This window comes from Centroberyx gerrardi, chromosome 19, assembly GCF_048128805.1.
Source record: "Centroberyx gerrardi isolate f3 chromosome 19, fCenGer3.hap1.cur.20231027, whole genome shotgun sequence".
Lineage (NCBI taxonomy): Eukaryota > Metazoa > Chordata > Actinopteri > Beryciformes > Berycidae > Centroberyx > Centroberyx gerrardi.
In genome coordinates this window covers 4,727,501-4,742,761 of record NC_136015.1, presented here as the reverse complement: position 1 = coordinate 4,742,761, position 15,261 = coordinate 4,727,501, and the positions used below count along the sequence as shown (strand labels likewise).

The 15,261-nt window shown below is 42.7% G+C and overlaps 1 protein-coding gene across 1 annotated transcript in view; it reads right to left on the bottom strand.

Moving 5' to 3' along the window:
- Window positions 1-3,776: 3,776 nt before the first annotated feature.
- Window positions 3,777-15,261, bottom strand: part of LOC139918234 (ubiquitin-conjugating enzyme E2 E2-like) — a 44,613-nt gene continuing 33,128 nt past the window's right edge. The window contains exons 5-6 of the mRNA XM_071907543.2: window positions 8,215-8,362; window positions 3,777-4,597 (exon numbers count right to left, since the gene is read on the bottom strand). Of these exons, the coding sequence (XP_071763644.1) occupies window positions 4,500-4,597; window positions 8,215-8,362 (246 nt within the window). The 3' untranslated portion in view covers window positions 3,777-4,499. The remainder of the gene's footprint in view (window positions 4,598-8,214; window positions 8,363-15,261) is intronic.

The window sequence follows — 15,261 nt, the reverse complement described above, 5'->3', positions numbered from 1 at the left end:
CTCGCCGGAAGTGTTCGTCCAGCAGCAGACAGACAGAGGCTCCGTCCTGATATTTTAATTCATATTTATCGTGTTTGATATTTCAGTTGCAGTGTCCAATAATGTTCTACAATTTAGAAACAATTTCAGTAAAAAAATAAATAAAACAATAAAAGGGCCAAATGGAGTCCACTGGACACACAAGTCAAGCTGTTGTTGGGGCTCATTATGCCAAAATCAAGTAATACGTTACTCATTACTCGTTACCCGTTTCAAAAGTGATGCTAATACATTACTATTTTACTTAACTCATTATTTACCTATTACTTTACATACTTAGCCTATAACTTTGCTTATTACCCCCCCTAGGAGCAGTCACTAGGTAAGTGATAACGTTACTTTTCTGTTTGAAACCGTTGAAAATTGATGGTTGCATCCTTTGTTAATGTGAATGAGTAATAACTAAAGTGAAGTCCAAAGTTTTTGTCATGTTTTTGACCAATAAAGGCAAAGTAAAAGGAATACTTTAACCAGGAAAAAGTAAATTCTTCTGCCATTTATCATTAAGCTAGCTTAGTGTGGGCTAAGCTAATAATTATGAGGAAAAAGAGGTCGGGCTAACGTTAGTTTTTGGCTAATTCGGTTTCTGCCTGATATTTAGAGGAGGTGATAACAAAATAATGTATTCCTTACACTACTTGTTGCTGGGGAAAGTATGACATTACTGTGAGGCATTACCGAGTTACTATCCAACACTAAAAGAGAACTTTGAGATGACATGATAAGCCATTATTCTGTTTGATGAAGTGGCCTGACATTTAAAATGTTTTAGGTTAATCAACATTAAACCTTTAGATAGACTGCCACTAAAAAATCTACAGAGGTATTTCATAAAGTGGCAATTTCCTTTAATTTCCATAGACCATCTACTGTCAAGAGTGGTTCAGAGTAACCTACAGGTTCTCTAGAGACAGACTGACTGACAGCAAAATGAGGAACAGTTTAATTTCACTGGAATTGAATCCCCTAGAAATGTTCCCTATTTGAGAATATATAAGAATGACTATTAATCATAGGTTTCACTCTCATCACTATTATCTCCCTACACAGTGTAGACAGTTGTACATTTCAATACTAAATCAACAATATCTTCCTGGGACTAAATCTGATCCGATGGTGGTCTGTGGTCTAATATGTATCTATGAAAACATTCAAGAAGCCCCCACTTTATGAGTCATCAGCCACATGTTATTTTGGGATAATGTGTTGTTGGACATAATTACCTGTTTGACATTGACCGTATGCCTAGGGTTAGCAACAAGTAGCGTAGCGTCTGGCCTCTCAGACGTCTTGTAAGGAATACCATCAAAGAAGGCCAAATGATGCAGAGCGGGCCCCTTGGTTATTCACAGACACACCCTGGCCTTTTGCACAGGCAGGCCTATTGATCACTGACCTCTCACTGCAAATGTTACTGTATGTTGTGATCATCCACACATCAGGCTTCTCCTTTTCCTTGTCAGACTGCTCCCAACGATCATGCTTCTTCCACAGCGGAGGAGGAAGAGGAGGAGGTGGAGGACACCCCCCTCTACCTCCCCCAGCTTGTCAACCATAATTAACTCTGCCACTGTTGCTCCACTTTGCTGGTTCTGTAACACAGTTAGGGCCCAAGCCACAGCAGAAAGCGCGCTCTCCCACTCAGAACAAGGCAAAACAGAACAGCTGTGAAGAGGATCATCAGCAAATCCAATTCTGTTTAGTGGGATGTTCCGTTTTGAAGACGCACACAATGTGGTGATGATAGACATTTGATCATTTTCATGCCAAAAAATGTCAGTGTTTCCCACAGAATTATATTCTTTTCAGGGTGGAAAAGCCTCTGAAACAGCATTTAGACCAGCATGGGACACTTAAACTCTCCATTGAAACCCAGACAAATGAACTTCTTTTTGATAGGTTAGCAGCTGTGTAAAGGAAAATCCACCCTATAACACTTCAACACTGTTAAAAAAAAACAGCTATTGGTGATGTACCTTGTATTCCTGGGTCCATTTTGCTGTTTGGTGCTGTATTTTTATTCTTTGGATAGCTGGATAGCAAACAGTTGATGTAGGAAACACAGGAAATCACTAACTGAAGTAGAAGTAGACAAGGCAGGTTGAGGGAAAGTGGGGACACCAAAAAGTTAAATTACTGCATTGAACATCACAGACTAATTTAGACACAGACTAAACTAATATATGGGTCTGTCCCTGGTCCACTGACAGCTAGAAGTTGAAACTCCATCTTTCCTTTTCACTCTGGTTGTGCAAACCCCGCTCAGGCTTTCATGTCCTGCGTTAAGGGTCCAGGTGCTGTTTTAAGATCCAGGATCCTTTCATGAAAACCTGCAACACATTAAGGCCCGAGTGTTTGTCCAGACGGGGTGCATTGACATAATGTCTGTGTTGCTTTGCAGGGGGTCAATTTTGTGGTTTTGGAATGTGGGACACAGTATTTTAGCTTACTGGCGGGAGCTGTGGAGTGAGGGAACAGCATTTAAGCCATAACAGTCAGGGTAATAGTTCACTTGAAGTGGTGCTCATAAGGCATCATAAGTGCATTATAAACACAATGTGAATGCAGGATAATTATTAGAACCAGAGCAGGATATAATAAACACACTGAGCAGGAATAGGGGGTTGAATACTTTGAGATATTAAATTGAATGTAATTTTCTGAGTTTATCTCTGCTTCTAATGGGATTATAATCTGTTTGTAATTCTTCACAATGCACTTGGAAGTGAAGTGTTACCCAAATAAATGTTATTTCAAAGCCATCTGTGTTCACTGTGTTTCTCTCCACTATGTAGTAAAGCTTTTCTTCTGCTGCATCAACAGGGACAACAGAGACCGGAGAACTACACTGTGGACAGAGGAGCTTTAAACACAGGAGGGGAAATGGAGAACACTTCACTTCAAGTGCATGGTGATGAATTACACGCAGATTATAATCCCATTAGAAGCAGAGATAAACTCTTCTTACAATATAATCATCAGACAAACATCAGAAAATTATATTCAATGTAGAATCGTGGCATTAACAGGGTTGCTACACAGTTTCAATTTCAAATATGATTTACTCAGATAGTCATCTTGCCCCTACTATCTATGCCATGTCACTCTATAGATGATTATTCTTCTTCGACAAATGAGATGAAGGGGGTCTAAAACCACAGAAAATGTGTAGTTCTATGTATATTGGGACAGAACAACAATATTTTCCCCAACTCTTTTTGTGCAATTTCCAAACTGATCAAATTCTTTTTACATTTTACATTTATATGGATATATTCCTTTTAAGACCAATGCAGTTGCCCCATGAAGTATTCAACCCCCTAATTTCTTGCGTATCACGTTTATTATATGATGCTCTGATTCTAATTATCTAATTATCCATTATCTCACAATGTGCATATAATGCAGTTATGATGCTTTATGAGCACCACTACAAGTAAACCGCTACCAGAAAATGACACAAATGACGGAAAATGTCAGAATAAGGTCAGCGTTTGAAAAGAGAAATTAGCCGTCAGCCTTCCAAGGAAACACAAATTGTATTCTGAAGTTACACACCGAGACCAAAGGAGCTCTTCTAATCATTCTGCTATCTGTGGTAAGCCGACGACGACTCATTTCCAACAGGATGTGGTGATCTGATGAGCCGTCGGTCCAGAGATGAGACGTCATGTGCACATTTATCACACACACACACACACACACAAGCTCCAGGCAACAGATTAAGACAACCCCCGTCACATTACAGCCAGTGTTTAATTGAGTATTCGATGAGTATGTATTGTCACAAGGCAAATGTACAGCAAACTAGCGCTATCGTCATAACGTGGTGATCGGCAGGCCCAGGTCTCGTCCTTTTTTTACGGTCACTCCTCCACGCCAAAACGTCCCGGGACAGAAATAATACCTAAATGTCCGCTGCATGAACACGTATCCTGATGCCATGCACTAATATTGAAGATAAGCTGTAAAACAATTAAAAAAAACAAACGCAAAGAAAATGCACTCGCTCGGTATGACGAACGCATTTTTTTTTTTTTCCATGAAACCATCACATGAAATGGGAATAGCACGCGCGCACTTTTTAGGTAACGATGACGATGTTATAAACAATGCAGTAACAATAAGAATGACAACATCGACAACGACGACGAGAACAGTATTAAAGCTTTTCATGACCATATCAACATTCAGTGTATTGGAAAATACAATCCCAATAGACTCTTTGTATAAAAAAGAAGCTTTTCAAGTCAGCATGGAACAAATAACAGTTCATTTCTCAGAGAGAGAGAGAGGGGGAGGTGGATGAAAGGGGGTTTGGGAGGGTTCAAGGTCTGGGTGTGCTTCCATAGATTTTGGAGGAGGGTGTCAGAGGTGTATGTGTGTGTTTGTGTGTGTGTGTGTGTAGGGGGGGAGGGGAAGGTGGGGGTCCTTGGGGGTCCTGTAGGAGTTGTGGTTGTCTATGTGGCGTAGCGCTTGGTCCACTGTTTGGCTATCCTGTCGTGTTCGGCTCTGTTGGTCAGGTACTGTGTGGCGATGCTTCCAACCAGCGGGTCGGCTGTGAAAGTAGAAGAAGAATGAACTCAGTGAGACTTGAGACTGTCGGCAGCATATCATCGTGTCAGTAAAGTCAACTCTTGCAACTTTAGCTAGAAATACCCTGTCTAAAATTTTGGCAGTCAGCTACGTTAGCAAGTTACCTCAAATTATTTCTTTCATGCCACTGCAAACCATGAGCATTGACTGGCAGAGGTGTGACCGAGTCAACTTTGCTCGAGTCCCAAGTCAGTCTCAAGTCTTGAGGCACAAGTCTACATGTAGATTACCAAGTCCAAGTCAAGTCCATGTCATTAATGTCAAGTCTCAAGTCTAACTGTAGAACAGCAAGTCAAGTCAGAACAAATCAAGAGTCCAGTATCAATTTAATATCTTAAAGAAAACTAAATATCTAGGACTTTTCAATGCAATATGGTTTTAATAGGATAAAAACTTGGTAAGAGCATCATGAGTTTGATTTCTATAATCAATTTCAACTTCAATAAATTCAATCGTTCCATACAAATTCAGAAAACAGAATTTAAATTCAGCCGTCTGCTGGAACAAATCTCATCACTCTCAATCTAAGTCATTTACACAAACACAAGATCTCAAGTCAAGACTTTAGAAACCTTTTCAAGTCATCAAAGTACAAGTCAAGTCACCAGAACCCGTCAAGTCAACTCTCAAGTCTTCCCTTTATGCATCAAGTCTCAAGCAATTAAAATTGGAAATGAAGCTGATGTCTTTTGCATATCCAACAGAAATTGAAAGCAAACAAACAAAAAAAGCTAACATTTATTTACCACCTTGCCTTGACACATTTCCTGTGGGACACCCCAGTATCGGCCTTCAAAACCCCATATCAGTCTAACCCTAATTTATATACTACTTATTAAGATATACACATGTTTACACAAATGGCTGTGGTGCTGTTTGATACCCAGTGACTTCACCCGATGTATCAAAGCCTAAAAAAGACTCTGGTCGACCACCTCGGCTCATCAGCATGCATGGGAATTTTATTGCGACCACTGAAAACCGCAGAAAAACCATAAGTCAAACAAATGGAGCTCTATCATTCCTGTGGCTTTGAAGTGGGGGTTGTATCGCATGACGTACGGCGCGGCGGACACTTTTATTGACGGCACAGTAAAAACGCGGGAGCTGCCGTAAATCAGCGGTGATCATGGTCGGGCTCCGGTGACGTCGTCGTCGTGTCTGTTGATACGCCGCGCACGTCCGGTCGGTTTACGGATCCCCCGCTGGCTCTGCTATCGATTCTGCCGCCGCTCGACTCCTCGCTCGGCTTCTCGACGCGCCGCTTGTCAATTTCTCAGCCGAGGTGACGGAGAGAGAAACAAAAGTCCCTGAGTGTCATATATACTTTGCTTGGGTTCAGACTGTCCTGCTGCGGGGGCTGAGCCTGCTGACTGAGCAATGTGTCGAGGCTGGCTGAGCAAGCAGCAGAAACGCCCTCCACACTGATCCCTATTAGGGTTTCAACGATACAAGCTTTTGCAAGCCGATACCGATATTTTTGGATAGAATCTGATGATATTTTGTGCCAATATTGGTGCACTACTTTAATGAATCCTCATACCATGTCATTGTACCTGCATGCAACTTATAAGCTACTGAATAACATTCATTATTACACAGCTTTGGTGAATACTCAATTCTGATTGGCCAATGAAGGCATTCTGGGGTCTGATATTTCTGAATAGCAGACAGCTGTTTCACATCTAAACATACACGCCGCAGCCAAGAAGTCTGGTCGATTTTGTTGATTTCTAATCAAATTAACCAGGGACACCTTGAGTTCTGTTGGACTCGTTTTTTGGCGGAAGCTAATCAAATTGTTCACATCTGGGTCTTCAATCACTCTGCCACAGATTATTTTGCAATAATGGCCAGCTTACTGTATACATAATCCCTACACCAAGACCCATACTTTTAGATTGAAACTACTAAATTTGACCATTTTCATGCCAAAAAAAAATCCAAAAATGTCATGTATTCAGTTTCCCCAGGAACTGTATTCTTGTCAGGGTGGAAAAGCCTCTGAAACAGCATTTAGAGCATCATGGGACACTAAAACTCTCCACTGAAAGCCAGACTAATAATATTCTTCTAGGTCTAGCAGCTCCTTAAGGCAGGGTGAGGCAGGTTTCACTGCAGCTTTTACAGACTGACACCCTGAGGCTGTTCAGTAAAAAAAAAAGGGAAGAAGCTTCATTACATCAGAGGTGGAGGAAACTGACTAAATAAATGACATTTTCTGAATATCGGCAAATATCGGCCCGATGTATCGTCTAACTCTAAACAGCAGTAGTGGAAATGGCAGAAGAGGAATCCCTCTGTCTTGGTCGGAGGAGTGATGATGCCTGTGAGGGTTAATTAACTGTCATTCCATCCATTTTTTAACGAGCTGTATGCCAATGATCTCCTCCTGTGTGAAGAACACCTTCAGAGGGAGGAGGTGGCAAGGGAAGGAGGGATATTTTTAGGAGATTTTTAGATCCGGGGCCCACGTTCGGCACTCGAGGCTGGGGTTTTGAAAACTTTAGCAGCGGCGGAACCGGACTGATTTTGATGAGGCAAGAGAGAGAAACCGGAGCGAGATAAAGTGGGTGGGTGAACGGGAGGGTTGGGGGTGGGGGGGCGAGGGGGGGTGAGAGGGGAGGTCGATCGAGTCCCTTTTGTATCACACTTTAAAAGGAATCGGCTCATTTCATCTCGCCGACATCTGAAAATGTTACTCCGGCTGCGAGGGAGGACAGAGGAGGAGAGGAAAAGCTATTCTCATTTTTTCGCCCACGGAGAGAGAGAGAGAGAGAGAGAGAATCTCTGCTGCTACGTTTTATCAAAGACCAATCCCCGCCGAGAGGACACAAGCTATCATCAGAGGTCTTCACAATCAGCGCCATCGCCTTTTTTTTTTCTCCCCCCCCTCACCGTCTCATTCCCCGCTATTCACATCTGAAATCACCTGTCATTCTTTTGCCCTTTTAAGTCCCATTTTTTAATCTCTTTTTATCTCTTTCCATCTACCTCTCTCCCCCTCCCTTCCCTTCCCTCACCTGTCTCTCTCTCTGAACCTCGTCGCTCTGACATCGGACAGGTTTTGAAAATGTTAACAGCTGCTTTTACCACCTCGAGGTGCTCAGTTGAATACTTTATACCGGCAGACATTAATGGAGGACCAGTCGGACTGGGAAACGACTGGTTTAACCGGTTTATAAAAGGCGAGGCTGAATTCCCCCGTTCTGCCGGTTGAATCGCGCTGTAATGGAGCTCATTAGCTTTAAAAATGTTGACGTCTTCTCCATGAACGGTGTCAGCTGTTTACGGGATTGCGTTTAGCCAAGTCGGTCCTGGTTAAATATTGATCGAACTGCAATGAAGGGAGCGGGAAAGCCCAGGCTTGCAGTTTATGAGGCAACGTTGTAATGGTATGAATGCAAACAGTAAAAAAAATGTTGTAATGTGTTTTTTTTTCTGCTTTACATTCACAGAATTCCACACTTTCACGGCGGAATGTCAGTCACCCTGTCACAGCAAAATGGGGGGCATAGAGACAACAAGATGACGTGTGTGTGTGTGTGTGTGTGTGGGTGTGTGTGCTCCAGCTCTCACCAGGGTTGCAGTCGGTCAGCAGGGAGCAGATGGACAGCAGGACCTTGGAGATGGTGAGGGCGGGACTCCAGTTGTCCTTCAGGATGTCCAGGCAGATCACTCCCTGACTGTTGATGTTACAGTGGTAGATCCTCGTACGAAACGTCACCTGGAGGGAGAGGGGAATGGTAAGGGCTAAGGACCAAAAAAGGTTGATACTGAGAGTTTTAGTGTCCCATGATGGTCTAAATGCTGTTTCAGAGGTTTTGCAACCCTGACAAGAATACAATTCTAGGGAGAAACACTGAATACTTGTTATTTTTGGCATTGAAATTATTGAAAATATTGGTATCTGCCTTCAAAAACCCATTTTGGTCCAACCTGAGTACTTACAATGCTTTTCCAGAGGTTAATACACTGGAATAAGGCCATTGTAAAGTGTTAATGACTAAGCGAAGGAAAGGTCAAGCATCAGCACAAGAAACACATCATCATTAGGGAGTGACCTTTGACCTCTGGGCTTCCTCAATACTGGGGCCTCTGACCAGAATTGACAGTCCAGGCATTCTCTCTCTCTCTCTCTCTCACACACCTCCTCCCTCCTTTACCCTCTCATTAACTCTCCCGCCCTCCCTTCGCTTCTCTTATGAGAAACAAACAACCCTCCCTCCCTCCCTCCCTCCCTCCCTCCCTCCCAGCATTCCACTAGTATTATTGAGATGCGGGGTGACTCGTGATAGACAGACAGAGCAATAACCAGGACACTTTCTATTACATGAAAGGGTTTCCAGAGATGAGACAAGAAAGGCAGGCAGGAGATGCGGTGATTGATGGCGACCGGTCTGAGTCGTCCCTCCTGTGTTCGCACACCTCCACTCGGGTGGGCTGGTGGCGGCATGCTAATGCCGGCGGCCAGCGCTGCAACATGTCCCCGGCTATGGCCCGTGTGGTCTCATTAACAGCCTGTAATCCCATCATGGCTGATGCTAATAGATTATGATACCGCCTCCGCGTAACAACAGCTATGGGTCTAATCCTGCGTTCCCTCTGTGTTATGGTTTCATCCCTCAGCCTCTCAACACACTCTTTATCCTGCTCTTCTGCCCCGCCGAAGACACAAAGCTGGCAAAAGCAGCCAGCTTCTGATTGAACATAGCCAAGACGACATGAAAGGGACACGAAAGTTCAACTGTCTTTAGTAAAGCATAGGATGCAGATTGTACTACTAACCCTGTTCTGTATTAATCTAAGAAAGAAGAAACCTGACACTGCATGGTGAAAAATAAGATGTAATAACTGTATTTCAGACATTTTAAGGCCTGAAATTCATATAATTTAAGATGTTTTCAGCCTTTTTTCAGACTGATTTTACAAAACCGCGTACATAATTCTTTCTGAACATGCAGACTGGCCAACATCTGTGGGCGATATTCAGTGGGGAGGAGGTTGTGGAGTTATGGGTTACGGGTGAGTCAAGTAAATAACACAGAGATGCATATTTTGATACGGTGGTTTTGCAGACCGCACATTGTCCAAAAAAAAAAGTTGCAGTATGCGCAGCACCACATATGGCTCAGCTGTGATTGTACGTCTTCCTCCGTCATGCGCCTGGTTCTGTTCATTTCCATTGTCCACATTAAATGGGAAAGGGAATGAAAAGTAATTGAACTGATTCAGTTATATGGCAATGCAGTCATCGTGACATATTTTAATAAATTAGACATAATGTTAAAGTTTGGCTTAAATGCAGATTTATTGAATGTCTGATTATGAGTCAGAGCATGACTTTGCGGCGCTTCATGGCACGTTGAACAGCCCATTTCAGAAGTTTCATAATGAGAATTACGCCATGCCGTGAAAGATAAAGTGTGCAGGGGGATTTAGTTAAAAGCCATAAGGAAATCAGAGTTGATGGAGGGGGATAATGTTAGAAAAAGGAGTTTAATCTGTCAGCCAATCCCTGAGTGGGTCCTTGTGTGTACCGGGGTTAGAACGATATATCAGGCTGATATTGGCCTTTTATTAAAAATTGGATATTGGCCAGTTAATGTCGTCCACCTCTGATATGATGGAGGTTCCTCCCTCACCGCAGCTAGTCAATATGGTTTTATTATTATTATTTTATATCAGATGTCTGACCAGAGGAATCAATCCAGTGTGGTGTGGGAGGATTTTCCTCAATAGTCTGTAAAACCTGCAGTGAAACCTGCCTCACTCTGCCTTAAGGAACTAATAACCCATTTAAAATAATTTCATTAGTCTGGCTTTCAATGAGGAGTTTTATGTGTCCTATGATGAAATGCTTTTTTTTGATGCTCAATATTTTTACTGGACTTTCTATTGAAATCCCACATTGCGTACATAACTAAATAGCAATAAAGTAATCTCTTGAATGCCTTCCATCCCCCCACCTCCCTCAATAAGAAAGCGGCTCATATAAAAAAGAAAAAAAGGGGAGAAAATGAGATAAAATAAAATAAAAAATATGTAACGTGTAATATATAACAACAACAAAAAAAGAGACTGGGCCTTTTGTACATTTCTGGTTAAACTGCTGCAAGAATAAATTCCCAAATCTCCATGCTTTAGAAGATGTACAAAAGCAGACCTGCCAACCTGTACGCATTTTGCGTAGCAGGTACGCATTTTTACATCAAAGTACGCTGGTACGATTTGTCACTCTAAAGTACGCAAAAAGCTGGTGACGCCTTGTGAGTTTGTTCAGTACTCAAGTCTAACAGCAAGAGGCAACAGCGTCTAGCCTGCCGAAAAGCAAAAGAAGAAGAAGAGTTTGACCAATCATAGCGCCGGATTCGTTCCCCTTGCCTTCACCCAAATCAAGCGGGGATGACTGGCAAATGCATAAAGTCATTTCAAGAGACGGTGGCTAGGATCTGCAAATTAATCGACAGCAACACTCTTGACCTCGATTTTATCCCTCTCGTTCCCCCTCCTCACTCCAGCTGGCTGGTTCCTCAAGTGAGGACAGTTCTTTGAACTCCTTTGCAAAGGTAAACGGACTGGGGGGATGTGGAAAGTTGAGATTGTGAATTGAGTTAACTTAAGTTAACGTTACGTAATTTGCAAGCTAGCTTGCTTGTTCACCAGTCATTTAAGTTGGCAAAGTAAGTTATATTGTCCGTGTGTCGCAGATTGTTAAACGTGACTTTTTATAGTATTTATAATATTAATTATTATTGCAGCCAAACCCGTAACCGGAATGAGAGGAGCAGATGATGGCACCCCCGGCTGAAAATAAAAAGCGGGTGCACGCGCCGCAGAAATACCTAGAAAGTTACCGGAAGAGATGGCCATGCCTCTGCATCTCCAGACTTCCCCACCATACATTCTGCACAGTCTGATATTGACATCAGATCCAGTCAAACTGCACACATACACGCTCCCACATAGGCTACATGCAACACACTTAAAGGGTAACTTAGGTATTTTTCAACCTGGACCCTATTTTCCCAACTTTTTGTGTCTACGTAACTAATAGGGACAACAATTTTTGAAATTGGTCCAGTATTGAGCGAGATCGCGTCAGCTGGCAGCCGCGAAACGGGCTGCAATGTAATCCTCTGGGGCAAATCGCACTGTCAATGTACGTCCACTAAAAGTGCTTGTTTTTGCCACTGACAGGCTCAGATTGTTATTATAAGTGTCTGACAACATTATGGAAAGGACCCTACAGAGAAATGAAACGTTTTTCTTTACCTTTCGCTTGATCCGGTCCGTTTGTTATTGTGTGTAACCAAGTCTTACAGGCTTATAGCCTATTTCACAATAAAGCCTACGCTTAAAAAACACAACACCAGCCTATAGAAAGAGTAAACTACAATGCACCATGTATTTACCAAGCTTTTGGCTCTGTTAATTTGGCTCCGTTAATTCACCGTTTTTAACCGAGACCGGGGCCAACAAGTCGGTCCAACTCTCTAGACAAAACCACGACACAACTTCCAGGGACCATAACGGCCATCCAGCGGGGAGATTACCGGACTACCGAGGCTACTGTTACTTACCCCGAGCCCCGGCAGCAGTGTCCTCCACCGGGGAAATGGTCCCTTTACCAGGCGAGCCGTCCCGTCGCCTCCCCGCCGCTGTCCTGCTTCTACACCCCGGAGGAAGTTGTTTTTCACGGGGACCCGACTCTCCCACCCTCATTGGAGCGGATCTTCAACCCCAATAACGATTGTTTTCTGTACGGCGGCGCGGTTTATGGCGCTACCGTCCGCGTTATCACGCCCAAGCGTTTGCCGGAGCCCTTCGGACTTTCCACGGCAGCCCCTCCGCGCCCAAGCCGCCCTCCCCACTCCTCTCCCCGGTGGGGCGGAACGGGATCTTACCGCCGGGTTTTGACCCGTTCTTCGAGGCGACTGAGGGAGGGGGTCCCGAAATGGAGAGCACACCGGGGAGCCGCCGGGCACACGAGGCGAACCGGTCCCGGTGGAGAGACTGTCACAGCAGGGAGAGGAGCGAACAGAGGCCGGGGTCAGAGCCTCTCAAGGCAGGGAAGGAGGATGAGGAGGACACGGCTTTATCCAGCAGCACCGGAGAGGACAGTAATGGGCCGAGTAGGTGGAAGTCATACAGATTGTCTAAATAAATAAGTATAATAGGCTAAATAAATATATCATTATATATAGATTATAATAGGAGATTGACTTGGTTACACACAATAACAAACAGACCGGATCAAGCGAAAGGTAAAGAAAAACGTTTCATTTCTCTGTAGGGTTCTTTCCATAATGTTGTCAGACACTTATAATAATAATCTGAGCCTGTCAGTGGGAATAACAAGAACTTTTAGTGGACGTACATTGACGGTACACATTTGCCCCAGAGGATTACATTGAAGCCCGTTTCGCGGCTGCCGGCTGAAGCGATCTCGCTCAATACTGGACCAATTTCAAAAATTGTTGTCCCCATTAGTTACTTAGACACAAAAAGTTGGGAAAATAGGGTCCAGGTTGAAAAATACCGAAGTTACCCTTTAACTATAAATAACGTTAATTCAACTAGCACTTGTCTTGGGCAATGAAATTTATAACAGCTCCTTAGATTCATTCAAGACAAATAGCATCATCCAAACCAACGCTGGAGTTTTAATTTTCAGGTATAAATTCGAATTTAGATTTTAATTGTTTGATTTATTTAGATTTTAATTGTTTGATTTATTTCTTCATTAAACCTTTTACTGCCAGACTTTATATTAAGCTACTGTAAATGGGTCACTTTATTTTCAAGTGCATGCTCAGTCAGAAATTATTTTTTTCCTCAAGGTCATGCTTACAGTCAGAATTTTATTCATTAAACCTTTTCCTGCCAGAGTTTATATTGAGCTACTGTAAATGGTTCAGTTTTTATTTTCAGGTACACAGTTTGAATTTAGATTTCTGACATTAATAAATGAGTCAGCTATATATACTATGTGTTATGTCTGTTTTTGGCTGCACACATGTACATGAGCTGAAATTTTTTTTGGCATAAGGTGGTACTCCAAGACTTTCTTCAAGGTTGGCAGGTCTGCAAAAGGCTTCCAATTACCATCATAAACATTCAGTTTTCCTCTCAATGTAAGTCATTTTTTAATCCAAGTACCAATGCTAGGTGCACATTTTTTTTCCAGTTAAGGGCAATCAGTCACTTTGTTTGTAATACACACATATCAATAAATGTGTACTCTTTCTTTCTCAAATGTAGATTAAGAAGAAAGAAAAAGCTTAGGATCCGAGGGAATCTTTACAGACAGTATCTCCTCGATCACAGAGATCACCTCCTGCCAAAATGTCTTAATCTTGTCACACTCTCATACACAGTGCAAAAATGTTCCTTGTTTCCTTTCAAGGAACAATCCTTGATTTTTTGGGGGGGAAAAACTGGCATGAAAATGGTCAAATTTAAAGATATCGAATATCAAAACAAAACATTGGCGCAAACTATCGGCAGCGTCTATCCAAAACTATCAGTATCGGCCTGAAAAGCCCTTATCGTCCTCACACTAGAGAGTAGCCGGCGCCTTGTGAACAGCTGCAGCCATCAGATTGGTGGCTGTGAGTCGGCGAGCTGCTGGATGGCAGAGCTCACAGCCGGGCTGGAAAAACACGGCAGCAGGAGGCCGGGGTTTTAGAGGAGCTCTGTTTCCCCTCAGCCTCGACAGCCGGGACGGTCGGTGAGGAGGGAAGGAGGAGACGGGCTGATAGCCGCCACATCCTGGACAATCAGGACTCTCCGGCCGTCTCACCGCTCCCGCGTCACGCTAGACTGGAGAGCAGAGAGCAAAGCCAGCGACGCAAACCTCCGTCCCTCCAGGAAATTGTGAGAGATTTAAATTTTTTCTGCATAAAATGGTCCAATCAAAGGGAGGAGACGGAGGAGGATTGAGCCCACAATGAGTTGGAGTTTTATTCAGTCTACAGGTGGAAGAAGTTGAGTGCACTTTGTATTTAATTTAACCTGCATCATCATAGTTTAATTTATCCTGAGCTTTTAGTTTGAATACTGTTATTCAGAAGAACTTGAAAGTCTTTTTCAAACATCAGCACTTTTTATAAGAAACTATACTGCTGTATAATCATGAAACATTCAAATGGACTGATTACTGTGCTGATGTTGAGTTGAAGATTTATTTTTATAAAGACTGGATTCCAAGCACAGTATTTTCCTTTGTGTAACTCTGAGCTCCTGTTTTTTTCCTATTCAGAAAATAAAAAAAGGCTGAACCTTAAAATGTTTCCAGTAGTTTATGTGATGCACAGTTTGCTTATTACGACAAGAAATGATTATGTATGACTTTTTGTTAATGAAATGTAATTGTAAAAAAAATATCATTTAGTGCCAATTGAGTATCATTGTTTTCTTGACTTGACTTTTTACCACTTGCCATCATTTTATTACAAAAAACCCCACATAAAACTCTACAGATTGCGTCACATTTTTTGATAAAAGCCACACACAAAACAAGAAAAAAATGCATGCATGCATTTCCCCCCAGTAATAATAGTGAAGGGCTGGATTCTCTGTACAACTTCCTGACTGTTTGTCGCCGCTGCACACTTCCCCTCG